Source organism: Protopterus annectens, chromosome 9.part0 (assembly GCF_019279795.1).
Source record: "Protopterus annectens isolate FY-2018-M chromosome 9.part0, PAN1.0, whole genome shotgun sequence".
Lineage (NCBI taxonomy): Eukaryota > Metazoa > Chordata > Ceratodontiformes > Protopteridae > Protopterus > Protopterus annectens.
The window spans coordinates 481,976,030-481,996,384 of NC_056743.1; the positions used below are offsets into that span (position 1 = coordinate 481,976,030).

General features: G+C 39.2%; 1 protein-coding gene across 1 annotated transcript in view; it reads right to left on the reverse strand.

Moving 5' to 3' along the window:
- ANTXR1 (ANTXR cell adhesion molecule 1) overlaps positions 1-20,355 on the reverse strand; it is a 1,493,128-nt gene that overhangs the window by 839,843 nt on the left and 632,930 nt on the right. The window contains exon 9 of the mRNA XM_044083028.1: positions 1,731-1,791. Within this exon, the coding sequence (XP_043938963.1) occupies positions 1,731-1,791 (61 nt within the window). The remainder of the gene's footprint in view (positions 1-1,730; positions 1,792-20,355) is intronic.

The window sequence follows — 20,355 nt, forward strand, 5'->3', positions numbered from 1 at the left end:
ACTTAAAAAATTCAGAGAAATTAGTTGAAATTAAATTGTTTCATAACCTCATAAAAGAGATGTTATCTCTCAGTTTCAGTGCAGTAGCAGACACAATGTCTAGAGCTAGAAGTTTTTTTTGTATTGTCTTGAAAGAGAAGTAATTATTAGGTTTAAGATGTAGAAGTGTTTTACTGTTTTATGACTTCCAGGATCTGCAAACATCTCAGAGATATGTATTTTTCACAGGGAGATGCTAAAATTCTGTTAGTTTCTGACAAAGGGGGAACTCAAGTCAGGTGACAAAAAAGTGATGTCATCCAAGATCCCATCAGTAATATTTGATATTAATTTAAGAACTCTCTTAGAGAGAGACTTATGCATCTTGTATTTTGTCTTTGACTTAACAAGAACATCCACTTATCACCACATCTCCACTTGCCTTGCTGTAACTTTTTAGGGTATAGTAACTCTTTTAGATTCAAATAGGAATACAGTAAAGTGTAGCTTAGATGTTTTCTTTTTTATTTGAGACTGTCCTACAATGTTGTTTTAAATATTTCCTGTGATTTTGAATTCTGATATAACTGATTACTTACTGAGTATTGCTTTTTTTATTATTTATTATTAAATATATTCAAACCTTTTAATTGTGTCTGGTCTGTTTAGAGATATTTAAGCTCTTAGAATACTTGCATATCTATTTGGCGACACTGTACAGGCCATTCGTAAATAGCCTTGCTCTTGGTCAGACTACCGTTTGGATTAATAGTAACATTACACAGTAGGATTGGACACCCTTTGTTAAGGGCCTTAAAGTAGATGATAAGAGTTGGCTGGTGGCAATCAGAGCTACCTTATAGTATGGGCAGAAAGGGGCATAGCTAGTAAACCTGTGTCAGCCTTCCCCAGGTGTGTGTGTGTGTGTGTGTGTGTGTGTGTGTGTGTGTGTGTGTGTGTGTGTGTGTTTGCATATAAATCATATCTCAGAGTGTGTGTATCTGCTACTTGGGCAGTGACATGAAGCATTGGTTGGACAGAGAGGGTACTGAAGATCTTGGTTTGGCCACTCAGCTGAGATCTCAACCCTATAGCTGTGCCAGTAGGGAGTCTTGTTGGGGATTTGGAGAAAGAGGGATAAACCAGCCCCAGACTTACTGTGATCTCTGTGTGCTCTTAAGGGAAATTGCACTTTACTGTGTGTGTACTTGTCATCCTCCTAGTGTGTATGTTCCCCACTGTTGTCAGTGGTGAGGATTGAGGCTCCTTGATTACTGGGTCAGTACAGGGGCATCACACTGTCTACAAGCTAATCTTGACATCAGTCTTCAAAGAAAGGGCATCTCCAACAATGTACTATTCATTTATAAAGCACCATTATGTACCCACTCACAAAACCATTCTACTTTATTTTACAACATGAAACCAATCAATAACTGGATGTGCCAAAAAAAAATAACTATGTAGTATGATTTAAAGGTTTTGTAGTTATTTTATTCAAGTCAAAACTATTTAACCAGGTAGATTGGGATGAAGGCATTTTGCCTACTATTTTGGAAATGTATCAAATGTATAATAAAGGCATAAACTTCATCTAATGACGCACATTTTCTAGGTTCCAAGTCATGATTACTATGTTCAATTCTGGAAAAGAACATTCCATCAATAAGACATTAATAGTTGGGGAGGGAGAATTGACACAAAAATCAATATCAAATACAAGCTAATGAGAACTGCCTTTCTTAACTCACCTCCTGCACATATTTGGGAAGGCTCAGCAGCTAGAATCTCTATACAAGACTTCTTCAAAATCTGGGGAAAAATAAAAAAGAAAGAAAACAGAGAAAAATGAAATATGACATACTGTAAATTTTTGAAAAGAAAGTAAATTAATGTTTTCAAGTCAGATTGCCTAACCTGGCTAAAAAGCATTAAATTCTGCATAGTGTTCATACATATGTAAGCGTCTATGAAATAACCAGATATTAGTAATCCAGATTCATAATGAGTAAAACTGAAAAGACAATGCTAATGACTACAGGCAAAAAAGTTTGAATCCAAGTATCTTAAAAATCAAACAGTGTTGGGAGGTTGGCATAATGATTAGGGTGTTTACTGTAGAGACCCAAGGTGCAGGGTTTGATTCTGACATGGGGTAATTGGCTAGGCTTAAAATGGCACACAAGGGCAGTTGGCCTAGTACTAATCTTTGAACATATGAAATATAGTTGCACCAAGCAAGCCTCAATCATTTAATATGTTGCATATCTTATGTTTAAATCCTATTACATATTCAGAAGTCTAATACTAAGTGAAGAAGTGTGTTATGAATTAGAAACAAATGGATGAATTTATTTTTTAAAAACATAAGGTTTTGTTCATTGTCTCCTCCCGTGAATATCAAGCCCCTTATACTATTGAACACTCATTTCCCAGGTATTCTTGGACATAAGTTTATGTTCATATTTATTAGAGATTAAATTCCAAAGAAAACAATGAATAGTACACTTATAACATGATATAACTAAAAAGTAATAATAAAGCTCATTAAATTTGCATTGAATTGTACTAACCTGAACAAGATGACCATTTAAAACACAGACAGAATATAAACAACCATTTAAAGGAATGACTGAACAATTAACTGTATTCCAGTGCCGATCTATAAAAGTTGTTACCAAATTAACTTGATGCTGTTAAATAAAATAGTAACAACTGTTATAGTATCTCATATAATAAAACAAAAGTATTTGCACAAAAAAGTGTCCTAATCTAGCAGTCATTAACAGAGAACTGATAGCAGCCCAAGTTACCTGAATTTCAGGCAGGGGAAGACATCATCAAATGGAGTAGATAAAGATACAACCATAGCATCCCAAAAGTACAAGTTCCAGAAAAGTCCTCCAGCAAATTCAGCATCCTTAATAGCTCTAGATATTCCATAGCAAGAAAGAAATGTGACAATAACCATTCTCCTCAGCAGCAACACAAACCTAACCAACTCTTCAGTACCCTCTTAGTCCTCCAAATCACTACTCAGAGAGAGGAGGCATTTATAGCACACCTAGAAAGTGATATTACCTGCATTCCATGTGAAATATCGATTTCAGCAGATGCCAGTAAGAGCGACACCACAGAGGTTTCTCACTACGAAATTACAGGGTGCACAAAACAAGTCTTACATGGAAAGACTGAAAGCCCTGTCACTGTATTCTGTCTCCTACATGTTGCTAAGGGGGTGACATGTGCCTGGCTTACAGGGCAGTCTCTGACCCAGCCCTGATGGAAATGCTGTACATTTGTAAATCAAACTGCAGCAGGGTCAATCGCTCCAGGGATCTTAACCTAGCCTCTGACATGAACAGGTTATGCTGGAGAGAGAGATACATCTCCCAGAGACTGCCATTTCTCTGGAAGAAGCTACCTGTTCACATGAAAGAGAGACCCTCCCTGACCCTCTTCAAATGCAAACTAGATCAATGGATGGGTGACTGCAAATTCACTCTTGGGGTGGTGCCCATGTCCCTCCTAGACAGAGGACATCAGTTTTAACTACCATAGACCCTTACCTCTGCAAACTTCACTCACCTAACCACTGACAATTGGGGCAACTTGGGATAAATATGGCTAGGCTTGTAAGGGCTATAAGGTCATTAGCCTAGTAACCTCCTATGAAAAAATAGGAAGGAATGCTAGCACATATCTTCACTTGCTACACAAAAGATGTTCACTTTCATAGTTGGTAATGCAAGTTGATTAAACACAAACATGAAAAAACTTTAAAGCTTCTCTCATCTTTAAGGGAATAGTTCAAGCAAATGCTGAATTAATAAACTAAAAGTATAGGAGCCCACTGGCCTTGGAGACCATCCATCACCATATTGTAGCAGTATACTACATAGTACATGCTAGTAAGACATGGGAGGCAAGAACTGAGAGCTATGACCATGATCCAGGAGTAGGAAAGAGATTTTTTTGAATGCCCCAATACTAATATTGTTTCCATAATACTATAATTGTTGTCATAATACTAGCATTGTTGCCTTAATACTGCCATTGTTGTACTAATACTATCATTGTTGCCTTAAAAGTGTGATACAGTACTGCCTATGGTGGCCAGTGATGTGAAGCTTCTGCATATTGGCAATCCCCAGGTATAGTGCTGCATACTCCTTGGTGGGCTTATGCCTCCTTGAGCCCCAAATGCAGCAGCCACACTTCTACGTCTTACCCCAGATGGCACTGTTGTGGATATCCTGCCAACTCACTCCCGCATGGATGGGTGAGTCACCATTAGTTACATAGACCTATCTCATTCTGGTTAGCTTCTGTAGCACCCTGGCCATTAGTCTAAGGTGGACTGTCGTCAGGACCAGCACATGTATAAGACACAGCTAGCAAAATGGGTTACATTTAATTAAATTATAAATGCAAAGTTTTGTAAGTGGGAGCTTCCCCACCCATTCTACTTGTATATTCATAAATCTCATGTTATGCCCCCCCCCTTTGAAAATAGGAGCACAACCTCCTTTTTAGGCTAAATAGATTTTCTGGCTTTTGAAAATTCAAACACAAGAATGTTCATAAATGTTCCTAGTGCCAAAGAAACTTGAATGAAATGTCAGTGATTTATTCTGTAGTCATGTCTTCAGATCTGAGGTCATGTGGTGTAGAGACCCTGATTAAGATTGATGCTAATGTGTCAAGTAATTCCCATAGGTAGTTATTTCAGTCAAAACGGAGGTCCAAACATGTAATGTGGGCATCCTACAAACATGGAGACAGGCTTTCTGTGTGGGAGGAGTTCAGTTCATAACTCCAGGAAAACTTCTCCCAGAAACTTGGGGAATATAGGGACATGGATATTAATTGGACCCAGTTCAAAATCTCAATAACTGAGGTGATGTCAAGGAACCATGGGTAAAAAGTAGCTAGCGATTGCCATGGCAGTAACCATGAGAACCACTGGTAGACACCACAGGTGAGGGAAGCTATCAGGTGGAGGCCAGGTAAACCACCTCCCATAGGGTTGGGATGATACCTCAATGAAAGAAATGCCCTTTGTTGAAATGAGAGGAGTGTACTTCATGATCAGCCTATTTACACATCCATTTCTTTCTCCTAAAGTCAGCTGTGTATTCAGACTTTAGGGCATAACATAAAAAACATAAACCAGCCCCATAGGTGTCTTAATGATGGCTCCTCCAAGTTTACCGTCACACCACTGATGGAGAATAAATGGACCAAATAAATTGGTAGGGGCACAGGAAAAGAGTGGCGAAAATAGCTTTGTTTTGGTGCTACTGAGGTCTGTGCTAGAAAAGGATATAAAAATTATTTAGTGTAGTAATATATAGAAAATGCATTGTCTGTAATAAATTGAAGGGATGTATTTAGTACTTAGAACTGTTCTGTTGTGCTATCTATTTAAATAACTGGTCAATTACTTAATCATGCATAACATAAAGTATGTCGGAGCTATATAGGATTTTTGATTCCCTCTAAAGTGCCTTAAGCCAAGATACCAGAACTGTTTTATGTGCCTTTTTTGCACTTGTGCACCTTTGAGGGTAATAACACTGAAGGATAAAGCAAGTTGGAATACTAAAATCTTAAGAAGTCTTTCTTTATCTAATTGTTTTGTTTAGGTATAAATGTATCAAATTTCTGTGACTTAATCTACTCAACGTGACTCTATGTTGCATTTGATCTTGCAGTTCATGGGGATTTGCATATAGTATACAGGGTTTTCTTTCTGCAGTGATTCTACCATATTCCTGCTATGCATGTTACACTTAACAGTCTAGAACATTCCATCTCTCTCCTGCCTCAGTGTTAGAATTGCATATGCCATACTCTAAGCCACACCCCATGTTCTCAAGATTTGTTAAAAATATTTGCTTGCGGATTTGCTGTTAGAACTGAGTAGAAAATCCCATTTGACTCCAGCATGGTATCCACCATCAGTTATACAAACTCTTTAGTGAATCGTCTCTGTGAAAGGGTTCAAATGGGAGCAACCTTGATATTTATGTTATACCCTTAATCCTCCGCTGTGAAAACTTAGCAGAAGGATCTGCTTACCTTTGCATTTTCTTTCTTTGAAAAAAAATGTTGGTGCCCTCCTTGCCTGTTTGCCACCAGTTGTCCCAGCACCCTTTTCCATGAACTAAGTACCCCTTCAGACTGAAGCCTCATCTGGCTCCCCTCTGAAATGTTGGCACTTGAAATTCTGAGTGCTGGAAAGCCAGAAAAAAGACTGAAACTACAGGAGAAGTGCGAAACTCAAAAATTGCTCATCTCCTTTAAACATCTTTTTGAAAGTGGAGCAAGCCCCACAACCCCCTGAACTTGTATATTTATCAACACTAAGATTGACATACCGCAGAGAAAAAGGAATATTTTGAGAAATAGCATCTTGGACTTAGTATATGTAAGTCAGTCACTATGTTTCAGGACTCTCGGTCTAGTGGGTCCTGAAATTTCAAATGGTTACTGCCTCACCTCATCCCCCTCAAGCAGAGAAATCCTTGGAGTAAGCATGCAGGGGATGTATGCAGAGGGGAGAGAAGGGTGTTGTAGTATGGTTAACCAACCAGAATAATGTGAACAATCCAAAGGACACCAAAGTTTATTGACGAAATGTTAAGCGCTTTCCTCTCTACTACAGAGACTTCCTCTTGTTCTGAGGAAGTCTCTGTAGTAGAGAGGAAAGCGCTTGTTCTGAGGAAGTCTCTGTAGTAGAGAGGAAAGCGCTTAACATTTCGTCAATAAACTTTGGTGTCCTTTGGATTGTTCACATCGTTCTGGTTGGTTAATTCTGTGGTTTACTACTTTTTAGTGGTGTTCTAGTATGGTGCCATCCTGACAGCTGCAGAATGCTTATTTGAATGTCCTACCCATTGCTTTAACCAATTCCTAATGTGTGTTAGCAATGTACGTGACTCTACACTAGTGTACGCTGAGACAGGTGAGTTGGCAAAATGCCATTCCAGTCTCTTGCTGATACCCCCATTTTCCCTTTCATTCTTCCTTCAGTTTCTTATGAGTTGGGAGACCCCAATATCCCTTCATTGTGCCCTTTTTGTACTCCTTAATATTCTTTTAAAATGCCATATCCCTGTTAACAATGCTGCTCATTATTTTTTTTACCTCAGTGTGAGCCTTTACATCTGTGAACAGGACTACTCGGACACAAATCGTCAAACCTATTTAATTTACGTATGTTGGTAGAAGTACTAACAGACTGTGTAACTTTGGATGTAACAACATTTTCCACTTACCTGCAAGGTTGTTCGGTCTTGGAATAAGTATATGTAGAAATGCAGGGCTGTATCTATGTGTGTGTGTGTGTGTGGGGGGGGGGATTGCTGCCCCCCACAGGTTTTCAGAGGAGCCTGTCCCACTGCCAAAGCAATGGCAAGTTGTTCATTTGGTATACGGTGACCTGTCCTATTTTCCAATTTATTTCTGAGAAGGTTTCTACAGTGATCACAGTAGGTTTGATTACTTACTTAGACTCACTTGTCTGACAACAAACTTGATTTTTCAATTCATTCTCATTATCCAGTTGATTTGATGATGTTTTACTTAAAGCTCTCCCTTTAGCTCTTCTGAAGTCCAGGTCTCTGATTGTTGTAGAAGTTGCCTGCAGGGTAATATGTGCTATGAATCCATCAGTTGGTACAATGGAGTAAGTCTATGAGCTGGTAACTAGCTGCTTCCTGTACTTCAGAACTTGATTTTCTCAGCCTCCATTTGCCTATTTTGCAACTCTGCAAGTACTTAACCAGACAGTGCTCCAAGGCATTCCTGAAGGAAGGAAGTACTTAACCAGACAGTGCTCCAGGGCATTCCTGAAGGATGGAAGTACTTAACCAGACAGTGCTCCAGGGCATTCCTGAAGGAAGGAAGTACTTAACCAGACAGTGCTCCAGGGCATTCCTGAAGGAAGGAAGTACTTAACCAGACAGTGCTCCAGGGCATTCCTGAAGGACGGAAGTACTTAACCAGACAGTGCTCCAGGGCATTCCTGAAGGAAGGAAGTACTTAACCAGACAGTGCTCCAGGGCATTCCTGAAGGAAGGAAGTACTTAACCAGACAGTGCTCCAGGGCATTCCTGAAGGAAGGAAGTACTTAACCAGACAGTGCTCCAGGGCATTCCTGAAGGACGGAAGTACTTAACCAGACAGTGCTCCAGGGCATTCCTGAAGGAAGGAAGTACTTAACCAGACAGTGCTCCAGGGCATTCCTGAAGGAAGGAAGTACTTAACCAGACAGTGCTCCAGGGCATTCCTGAAGGAAGGAAGTACTTAACCAGACAGTGCTCCAGGGCATTCCTGAAGGAAGGAAGTACTTAACCAGACAGTGCTCCAGGGCATTCCTGAAGGAAGGAATATACTTATTTCCCTTTATACACATTTGAAAAAAATGTCCTGTCCTAAATACAAAAGGGGTTCGTCCTAAGTGTACCGCTACAGCTGCTACCTGAAGTTTGAATTTAATTTGCACAGTATTTCCATTCTTTGTCATGTCTGTCAGTGTCCAGTTTCTGTTACAGTGAATTATTGCATGGTTATTTTACGTACAATACACTGTCAACATCCATTACTAATGTATCACATTCTCCTTTACATCTCAGTTTTGACTTTCTGGCTTTTATTTTTTCCTACACACATTAATTTCCCCAGTTTTTAACTGTATATCTGCAATTTCGTGACCTTTGCCTAGGTCTACAGTTTATGATTTGGTCCAACACTCTCTGCAGACCTGACTGTTTATGTTTGATCCAGCAATTGGTTACAGATCTGACACTTTCTGCAGCCCTGATTGTTAATATTAGGTCCAGCAATGATCCTAAGTATGGCATAAATGTAATTTTTTCAGGTTTGCCCCACATCTAGTGTCATAGTGCTTTCAGATGATACTGAAGGAAAAAGTGTTATAATTATCATCTGTCATATTCTGGTGTCCATAAGTAATGCATGCCCTTTTTCTTGCCTTTTAATGATTCCTTTAGTGACCCTTCCACCCCTTTCAAACTCTTAGATGTGATGTTTGCTCTGAGAGTGTTGATGGAGAAGTACAGAGAAGGTCAGAAGGAGTTGCATTGTGTTTTTGTAGACTTAGAGAAAGCATATGACAGGGTGCCTACAAAGGAGTTGTGGTATTGTATGAGGAAGTCGGGAGTGTCAGAGAAGTATGTAAGAGTGGTACAAGATATGTACGAGGGTAGTGTGACAGCGGTGAGGTCTGCAGTGGGAGTGACGGATGCATTTAAGGTGGAGGTGGGATTACATCAAGGATCAGCTCTGAGCCCTTTATTATTTGCAATGGTGATGGACAGGTTGACAGATGAGATCATACAGGAGTCTCTGTGGACTATGATGCTTGCAGATGACATTGTTACCTGTAGTGAGAGTATGGAACAGGTGGAGGAGACCCTGGAGAGGTGGAGATATACTCTAGAGAGAAGAGGAATGAAGGTCAGCAGGACTACGACAGAATATGTGTGTGTGAATGAGAGGGAGGATAGAGGAATGGTGAGGATGCAGGGAGTAGAGGTGGCAAAGGTGGATGAGTTTAAGTACTTGGGATCAACAGTTCAGAGTAATGGTTAGTGTGAAAGTGAGGTGAAGAAGAGAGTACAGGCAGGATGGAGTAGGTGGAGAAGAGTGTCAGGAGTGATTTGTGACAGACGAGTACCAGTAAGAGTGAAAGGGAAGCTCTACAAGAGGGTAGTGAGACCAGCTATGTTATATGGGTTGGAGACAGTGGCATTGACAAAAAGGCAGGAGTCAGAGCTTGATGTGGCAGAGTTGAAGATGTTAAGATTTGCACTGGGTGTGACGAGGATGGACAGGATTAGGAATAAGTACATTAGAGGCTCAGCCCAGGTTGGAAGGTTTGGCGATAAAGCCAAAGAGGCAAGATTACATTGATTTGGACATGTGCTGAGGAGGGATGCAGAGTATATTGGGAAAAAGATGCTATGGATGAAGCTGTCAGGTAACAGGAAAAGAGGGAGGCCTAAGATGAGATTTATGGATGTGGAGAGAGAGGACATGCAGGTGGCTGGTGTGACAGAGCAAGATGTGGAGGACAGGAAGAAATGGAAACAGTTAATCTGCTGTGGCGACCCCTAACGGGAGCAGCTGAAAGAAGAAGAATTAAAGCATCCTCTTCACCATTCTCAACTCTCAGTGAATTGTCCAGCCTTGCCTCCTTCCTTTCCTTTATGGTTTGCTGACTTAATTCTCTGTGTTATGTGAAGAACTAACCTTCCTCTGTTTTTCACTCCTCTGTTCCTCTTGAATATTGTATACCCTGGAAAGCAAACATCTGACCCATGGTTTTCAGTGAACCTTATCTCTGTCATTGTACTAATGTCTGGTCTCCCACTGAGGAAAGGTCATTGATTTCCGTAACCTTTTACTGAGTAGTTCTATACATTTTAGCAGAATACTTTCTTTAGGTCCTGACTTACCAAAGACGTCCTCTCTCGAGCTCATCCTTTAAGGCTGTAGCCTTCTGTCATTATTAAACATAATGATTTCTGTTGAATTTGAATCATCGGTAGCTTAAACTTTTATTTTGACAGCTGCTACATGGTTGAGACAAAGCAAATATTTACTGTAATCCTATTCCGTTGAAATGTGCATTCAAGTTTGCAATAACTTTTCTGTTCATTTTAATTTTGTCATATTTTGTGAACATATTAAAATAATGGCAACTGTCCTTCATAGATAGGCATACATGATGGTGTATTTTTGATATAACATTCTGATTTTCAAGGCTGCTGTTGAATATTATGCAAAAGATACACTAGGAGCTCTATTCTTCCTGGCAAAGACCTCTGATAATACTTTCCCAACGCAGTTACAGAAGGCCACTTAAATGATCATGAAGGCTTACATTAAAAATGCTTTTCTTTTCAGTTCCTTATGTGTTCACTGGGGGAGTTTTAATAGCTCCTCCACCCCTCCCACCTTCCTTGCTGTGCTGTTTACAGAAGTTGTTTTTTTTTTTTGTTCACATTAAGGTTCCTGGTCTATGAATTGTACCAATAACTGTGAAATGAAGGATCTCATAGGGTTTTAGAAAAAAAGTCTTTAATAACCCTAGTTAAGTCAGATAAAGACTGCCAGATGGGGACGTCTTGGAATTTTTGGAACAGTTTATAAAATGCTTATGTCTCCTTAGGGAAAACAAATCTGACCTTTTCAAATAGCAACAGCTGTTAAGGACATTGTTATAGTAATTTTATATCACATTTAGGGAAGTACAGCTCTATTAATTATGTTTTAAATGTAACTATTAGGGCATCTATAAAATGTTTCTTAGGGTATTAATAAAAGAAAGTTTGAATCCAGTTGAGAAGATCATATACAGAGAAAAAGTGATGTCAGAAAAATCTGGTTTATTAATGTGAGCGGGTGGCTAGAATAAGGTGGAATGGTGGATGTAGGTCAGTCAGGTTTTGTAGAGCGTTTACATTATATTCCGTGCAGTTTATTACTCTGAAAGGGTGGCTAGAATAAGGTGGAATGGTGGATGTAGGCAGTTCAGGTTTTATAGAATGTTTCTGTTATATGCCACACAGGAGACTTCATAACACACAACCTGGCTTGCTTAGGAACAAGATGGAATCAGAGCATTATGGAAAACAAAGTTAATTCTGAAATGAGATTAATCAGTAAGGTAATCCATATATTATGCAAGTATAATATGCATTGCATGTATGGCTTAATCCTGGAGCTCAATGCAATTTACTGCTTTATTAGATCACAAGACAGAAAAAAAAGTAGATTCCTTTGTGAATAATATAGAGGTCTTTTACAGGGTGATTATACCAGAAAGGTTATAAAACATGACTAGCTAACTTCAAAAACAGGAAGAATGTTTCATAATGTAGCAGCTCTTAATAAGGAATGCTGTCGAGTCATGCATTTTGCAGTCAGGAACTCGGGAAGATGATCACATGATTATGATAAGTGTCACACCTCTCAACCTCTTAGTACAAGAAATCTGGACAAAGCCTAAAATAATGGGGAGGGGGAGGCTCAAAAAAATAGGGACAGATTTTAAATATTGTTCTTATAAACTTAGAAAATGATTAAAATAACCTGATTTTTGTAAGCATGTATCTTCTAAAGGATACTAATCCACAAAAATCTTTAACTCCTACCCAACATGGGTTTAGGCCAAACCACAGTAGGGCCATTGCCCTACTATCTTTTACTAAGACTATAGCCGAGGCTAGAGACAGCAACCATCTTGTATGCTGTCTATTCCTTGATCTCTCCAAAGCTTTCGATACAGTATCTTACTCCCAACTACTAACTAAACTGTCTGAGCTCAACCTCTCTTCTTCCACTCATAGCTGGTTCTCCAGTTACCTCATCAATAGGCTACAGTCCGTGATGGCACTCTTCCTGCTCCCCTTTCCTACCTATTGAATCTGGAGTCCCCAAGGGTCTGTTTTGGGGCCCCTCCTGTTCAACATCTTTACTAACATCCTCCAGTTAGTCAGCCTGCAGCAATTCTTCTCTTATACAATATGCAGATGACTATACACTTATCTCCCTCTCAGACAACATCTCTCACCTATACACATATACCCAAAACTCATTCCTGTCCATTGAAAGATGGCTTTTGGAAAATTAGCTTATCTTAAATCCAAAAAAGACAAAACTTCTTCTCTTCCTCCCTAGAACTCTTTCCCATCAGAAATCCACCTTTACCATCAAATCCCTGGACAGCACTACCATTAAGGTAGAACCTCACACCACTACCATTAAGGTAGAACCTCACACTAATCTACTCGGTACCATAATCAACAATCAATTAAAATTCGACCTTCACATTCAACAGAGTATAAAAACACATCAAAAACTGGACTTACTTTACAGAAATAAAAAATTCCTTACCTCAAATTCTAAACCGTCTCTGATGCAAGCTTTCCTCCTACCCTGCTTAGTCTATGCAGCTCCTGTTCTCACAAACATACAATCTTCATTACTTTCCAAGCTTGAACAAGCTTATGACAAAATAGCTAGATTTGCCACAAACCTACCCTACAACTCTTACCACTGCCATGTACTAAAAAAACTAAATTAGCTAGAATTCCCCCAACAAATCCTACTCTCACAGCTACAAATCGCACATTCAGTACTCTACAAACCTACTGCCTCCCTTCCCTCTCCTCACTGGTATCCTATTATACTCCTAACAGTCTTCTTCATACCTCTGATCAACATCTCCTTGACATCTACAAGCCCAACACAAACATAGGTAAACTCCTATTTAAATACTCCCAGTCCTGGAACAAACTCCACACTTATGGAAAAGATATCTCACACCCAAAACATTTCAAAAAAGTGCTAAAACACTCCCTAGTAAACACATGGCTCTGCCCCTGTCTATACCCTGCACAACCCCCCAACACTCCCTAGTAAACACATGGCTCCGCCCCTGTCTACACTCTACCTAACCCCCAGCACTCCCTAGTAAACATATGGCTCTGCCCCAGTCTACAGTCTACCTAACCCCCAACACTCCCTAGTAAACACATTGCTCTGCCCCTGTCTATATCCTGCACAACCCCCAACACACCCTAGTAAACACATGGCTCTGCCCCTATGTATACCCTGCACAACCCCACAACACTCCCTAGTAAACATATGGCTCTGCCCCTGTCTACACCCTACCTAACCCCCAACACTCAATAGTAAACACATGGCTCTGCCCCTGTCTATACCCTGCACAACCCCCCAACACTCCCTAGTAAACACATGGCTCTGCCCCTGTCTACACCCTACCTAACCCCCAACACTCCCTAGTAAACGCATGGCTCTGCCCCTGTCTACAGCCTACCTAACCCTCAACACTTCCTAGTAAACACATGGCTCTGCCCCTGTCTATACCCTGCACAACCCCCCAACACTCCCTAGTAAACACATGGCTCTGCCCCTGTCTATACCCTGCACAACCCCCCAACACTCCCTAATAAACACATGGCTCTGCCCCTATGTATACCCTGCACAACCCTACAACACTCCCTAGTAAACATATGGCTCTGCCCCTGTCTACACCCTACCTAACCCCCAACACTCCCTAGTAAACACATGGCTCTGCCCGTGTCTATACCCTACACAACCCCCCAACACTCCCTAGTAAACACATGGCTCTGCCCCTGTCTACATCCTACCTAACCCCCAACACTCCCTAGTAAACACATGGCTCTGCCCCTGTCTACACCCTACCTAACCCCCACCATTCCCTAGTAAACACATGGCTCTGCCCCTGTTTATACCCTGCACAACCCCCCCAACACTCCCTAGTGAACACATGGCTCTGCCCCTGTCTGTACCCTGCAAACCCCCCACACCCTCTGTCTCCGACCTCCATCTTTTTCTCCTCATTTTTTCTCACTAGGGTAACTCCCTTTTTTCTCCTCCTTCATAAAGATGCCATACCAAACTATCAAGTGCAGCTGCTATCTATACATATATGTATGTTCTACTATATTTTTTGAAATCCATGATCTATGTAACTACCTAAGTAACTTGTACCAACTTTAGCATAGTTATTACAGTCTGTATGTTTCACTTTTGCACACAATGCTTGAATACTTTGTAAATTATTTCTCTGTCCTACAGTATGTAATTGCTTAGAATTGCCTTATGTCACCATCCCTTCATTTTATTTTTTTATTTATTTTTTTTTTAATGACTTTGTACTTATCTTTTTGTTTGTATTACTATGGAGCTTTTCTCCTCGGATCTCCACTGAAAATGGGCTCCTGGCCCAGTTTGGACCAACCCGGTTAACAAATGTCAAATAAATATGAGGCCTGAAACTCAATTGCCTGTCATTTTGTGACTGCAGTCTTCAATGATTTGCCAGAAAACCACAAATTTTATGTGGAACAGTCCAAAAAATAAGAGACAAATCTGGACATTCTGTGAAATTCTGGACAGCTGAGAGGTATGATAAGGGTGTATTATTAAACAAGAAATGTTTATGCTGTTAATCACAGTGGATTGCCTGTGTGTAGCAAGGTAGTCATCTGAGATACCATGTCATCTTTCAGAAGTGGCAATACCATAAAGACGCGGAGTGAGAGTACTTCAACAGAGGTCAGTAGTGTAATGTTGGTGTACGTAAAACGTGCAATGACAACTCCACTGTGTATGTAGCAGGAGAAGAGGGCAAAAAGACCAGCTGCATGTTGTAATGGCATAAAGAAAGTCATCAGAACATCTTTCCAACAGGAAATGGTTGTGAACAAAGGGATATAATGGAATGGTTAGGGGTGGTCTAAGGCTGGCATAAAGTAGCATTTCTACTCTGATAGGGCAGTGAACTTGCAGAGTAAACTCTATAATTGTGCAGATGCAGTGCAGAAGTTTAAAATTCATGGGGGAAGTGATGAGGAATTTTAGTAACTCTCTAACTATTGATCATTTCAAAATGTTGCTTGCCCTCTGTTGGACATTATGATGTACACGAGAAAATCTATTTTTTTTTTTACAAGGACAGTATCTGGGTGAACTTCAGGTCAGGTGATTTAATTAGTGCAGTAAATGGGTTAAATGTGTTTATCCTGTACTACCCATAAGCTGCCCAACTACAACTTAACTTACACATTTTCATTATCATTCATCCATTCATTTTTTTTCTTTTTGTAGCAGTAAAACAAAGTATATTCATTACTTACAACAGTGGAACAAAGAGGACTTCTGCTTGGTATAGTCAGAACAATACAGTAAATGGTTTAAAAAAGTTGTAAAGTAAAACTGGAGGATTCTTTTATAATCTGTGTAGTAGATAAAAAAAAAAAAACGGGCTGAATGCATGAATGTAGAAGTTCTCATTTACCAGAATTGTATTAATTCTTATTTATTCTCAGCTCCCCAGAGAAACTAATTCTGGAGATGAGACCAGTCTGCCTCATATAAACACACACACACACACACACACGCACACACACACACACACACACACACACACACACACACGCACACACACACACACACACACACACACACACATGTGGACATAGTACATACATCAATGGGTAGCTTGGAGAATCACTGACTTACCTATGCCATATCCTTGGAATGTGGTTGAAAATGAACAGCTAAAACAACCTTATTCAGAAGCAGGAGAACCTGCAGAATCCACACCAGCTGGGAACTAAACTGGAGAATCAAATGCTATGAGGCTGTGTAACGGTTATAAGTCTGTCGTTGTGCTGCCCTCCTCTTCCATATACCAGTGTAAAGCATTTTTTAGTTTAAAATCAGCATATGCGCAACTCATTTATCCTTCTACTTTAAGCTTGGATTTCTTCTGACCAAAGATTCATTTTGCTAATTGTTCACGAGTCACAGAACTCAGAGATGCCAACAAAAATGGGGCCTGCAATACTGATTTTATTTCCAAGATTCTTAGTCACTAAGAGACTTGGAGATGAAGCCCTAAAGAAAAATGAAACAATACTATACAAACAGTAACTCAAAGAAAAATGCATTCAATGAATTAAATAGACTTCACATATTCCCAGGTAATGTATGACAAAATGAAAAGCTCTCAACCAATGAGGGACACCTCTCAACAGAATCAGGGACAAATCCAGAAATAACCGGGGACAATCAGGGACACTTTTAAAATATTAGTGCTATTATCTACTGATATTGATAGAATAAGAGGATGTGAATTAATATACATTTTCTGAAGTAAAAGAAGTCTAATAACACTTATTGCTATTTATTAGGTATGATTCGCCACCTTTCCTCCAAAAGTCACCATTTTTAAAAGGGATTAAGAGAGACAAAGGTGAAATTTGAGTCAAAATCAGATTTGTCACTGAAAATCAGGGACAGTTGAGGGAAAAACGAAAGAGATGTTGAGATTTTTGGTGATCCAGACATGAGGTGCTACCTTCATGCTATGTCATGCAAATCCAGTATTCAGAAGGGTTGATTGTGTAGACTGCAACATTTGAACAATGTTGTACTTGAAAGATGTAGAATTATATATGTTTCACTTTAGACTTTTTTCCTGACAAATAGTAGGACTTCTTTCCTAGTATTTCAATACTGCGGTGGTGGTGCTGCAGTAGCGTTGTCACCTCACAGTAAGATGCTGTCCGGTCCGATTCTCAGCTAGAGCGTCTTCTGCATGGAGACATGCGTGAATGGGCGTACCTTCGTTGAAGGTTGTGCATCAGGGCTGGCAACTCGGCACGTAAAAATGTACTGCCAAGCATTAGCTGACCGGAGTTCCGCTGTGGTTTTCCCGAAAAGCCGAAAAGACTGCAGTCTAAGTTACAGACATGTCAAAAATGAAATGCAGACAATGAGCAATTAACCTAAAGAGCAAGTCGGCTAAATGAAAAAAAAAAAGCATTGCATCTGCTTCTGGAACATAAACAACCAGCTGTTTTTCTATTCTTCTAATTTTTCCATCTGTTTCATTTTTACAGAAAACATTCCAAGAGACTTGTCAATCTTTTGAAGGATATGGGAATTATGGAGCAACTTTGATCTCAGAATCTGATCCCACTTTATTCCACAGCATATATTGCCATTCAGAAATTGCAACAGCGGAAGACATTTCACAGGGGAAAAAAAAGAAAATATTCTAGTTATATAAAACACTGCATTAAGAAGTATCTTTATTTGAAAGACAATCCTAATATGTATGTTTTCTAAAGTGATTAGCTTGAGTGTCCCCGAGAGTGTTTCAGCCATTGATGGTATTGGATCCCTCGGTAAGTGAACTTGCAAGATATAAGAAAAATAAAATAAAAGAAAAAAGTTTCAAAGATTGCTTCTTTTCTAGAAATGTTTCTTAAAGGATCTTTGCTCAGATCAGATCTTTGGTTTTGCAAAGAAGCAGGAGGCCTAATAGGATTGGGTCTTTCATGACTTGAAAAGCAAGACACAACTCACCTTGGAGCAAGTTATAGGCTAATGACTATAAAGGTAATTATGCTAATTTAAATAGGCTGTTTCATATAGATTTTTCCTTCATTCTATGGACCCTGACAAAGTACTTCAGGCCAATAGTAGCATTGGTAAGTTATCTTTGGGAAGGGTATAGTGGCAGTACAGCTTCTTTGGATCTTGAAGATATTCTCTTGAAAATTAACGGGGCCAGATAGGAGGATTTCCTTGGAAGGAAGAAAATTGTTCACATAAGTACCTAGGTGTCTTATGACTGTGTCCATTTGAAGAAGAGTTTCATTTATAACATATGAGGTGGGAACAGCTTTTCTGACAAATGCTGCTGTGCTGCACATTTTTTTTTTGCATTTAACCTGAGACTGTTTTCAGTACACCAAGTGTGTGCATATTCCTTACTTAGTAGCAGTGGATGAGTTGATAACAGTACCCAACTTAGTCAACTGTGCTTCTTGGATATTGGACTGGATGTTTGCAAAATAAATACCAAACAGGAGAGGGCACAGCACTGATTCTTGTGGTACCCCACTAGTTACAATTTTATGTTCAAAGAGGTATCAGCAACTTTCACAACAATGGAGCTGCCTGATAGCAAATTTGCAATCCAGCTGATAGCACAGGGGTTACATTGTTTGTTCAATTTTATAACGATATCAGCATGGGGGATAGTGTCAAAAGCCTTGGCCAGTTTGAGGTAAGCAGTGTGTATTGAGTGATCACTGCTCACAGCACCTGTGGCCTTTTCAAAGAAGCTTATTAGGTTCATGAGACAGGACCTTCCTTCTTCAGAAAACCAAAAGGATTGGGGTCTAGAAATTGCCTTTCTCTGTAGAAAGGAATTCTGCTATGATATGCTCCATGTCTTTGTCTGTAAGGCTCGTGAGGTTGATGGACCACACTTGTATTGGGATGTCACAGTGGCTGTTCGTCAGGAAAAAAACCCTGGGGATAAACTGAAGTTGAACAATTCTGAGTAGAGACTCAGATAGTGTATACTTAGCACTGATGACAGTACAGCCTGGTATGTTGTCTTGTCGTTTAGAAGTTTTATTTTTACTTTTTGACAGAAACTTTAAGACTTTTTCCAAGGCAGTTTTAGGAGAAACTAAATTTTCAAGGATACTTGGGGCAGCAATGTGCAGAGGCAAGGTAAGGTTAGCAATAAACTTATTGGTTAGTAAGTATATTGGCTAGATCCTTGGAAGTGGAGTATATAATATCATTATATATGAGCTTGGGATGTTATTGAACGCAACCCCTTAATTTCCTGATATAACTGAATAAAGATCTGTAGTTTCCCTTTGTTTCAGTAGCAAACATAACCTCATAGTCTGCTTTACATTATCTAATTGTACTCTTTATATTTTCTAATAATACTTGCTAAAAAAGCAAAATTTCAAAACACAGTTTCTGAATGTATTTAATTTTAACACTAGTATTTTGGGGAAAATATCATCTATCAAAATGTGGCTGTATTGGTCTTCAGTCTAGCACTAAATTTTATTTATTCTCTTATTCAGACCATACAGCAATGAATGCAGCTACCCTATCACAAGATAATGTGTTTCATGGAAGAATAAGGTACAAAAACAAATAAAAACAGGTAAACTTCAATACATCTTTTATATGGAAAATAGTATTAAGATCTTATGAGGATATAATAAAACTTCCCCATATATACACTGCTCTGTTATGCAGAAATAGTTTTATTTTCAGAATTCTTTAAGAATGTCATTTAGACAGAAGCCAAGAAAATTGCAGAATAATCCTCTTCTAAGATTTTTTAATGTCTGGTAATAGCACGTTTATTGATTTTTTTTCATACTTTGAAGCTCATTCTCTCTGCAAAGTAAGTCTAAACCTGTATTAAATATCTTCTTAAAATATTACTCAGAAAATTTACTTTTTTCTTTAGAATTTGTTGTGCTCATTCTTCTGCAGTTTTCCTTTCTGTATCATTTGTTTTATTCCCCATGTATCTGTATTACTCTGTTTTATTGTGTCATTCTGGACAGCTCATATACATATATTAATGTTCGTAAAATGGGGAGTGGTGGACTTAGTTCTCAGATTATAACTGAATGCTGGACAAATCTACAATTCTAGCACATTTTTAAAAGTGTAAATCAAGGTGCTATTTCAAATTAAAACTGAAACAAAATATTGGCCTCAAAAGGCAACTTGAGGATTTGGGTAAGTTGACAGAGAGAAATAAAAAGATTCTATGACTCCTTTCACAAAGAAATTGTAACATTCCACAGAATAAATGGGCTGTCACAGGACGCAAGGAGACTGACTATTATCAAGTGAAACACGTTCTTTTGAAAATAAAAGCTGCAGGAGTTTTTTGAAGCATTTCAGCCTATTTCTCAGACACATATCTCTGCCATCCCCCCCAAAAAA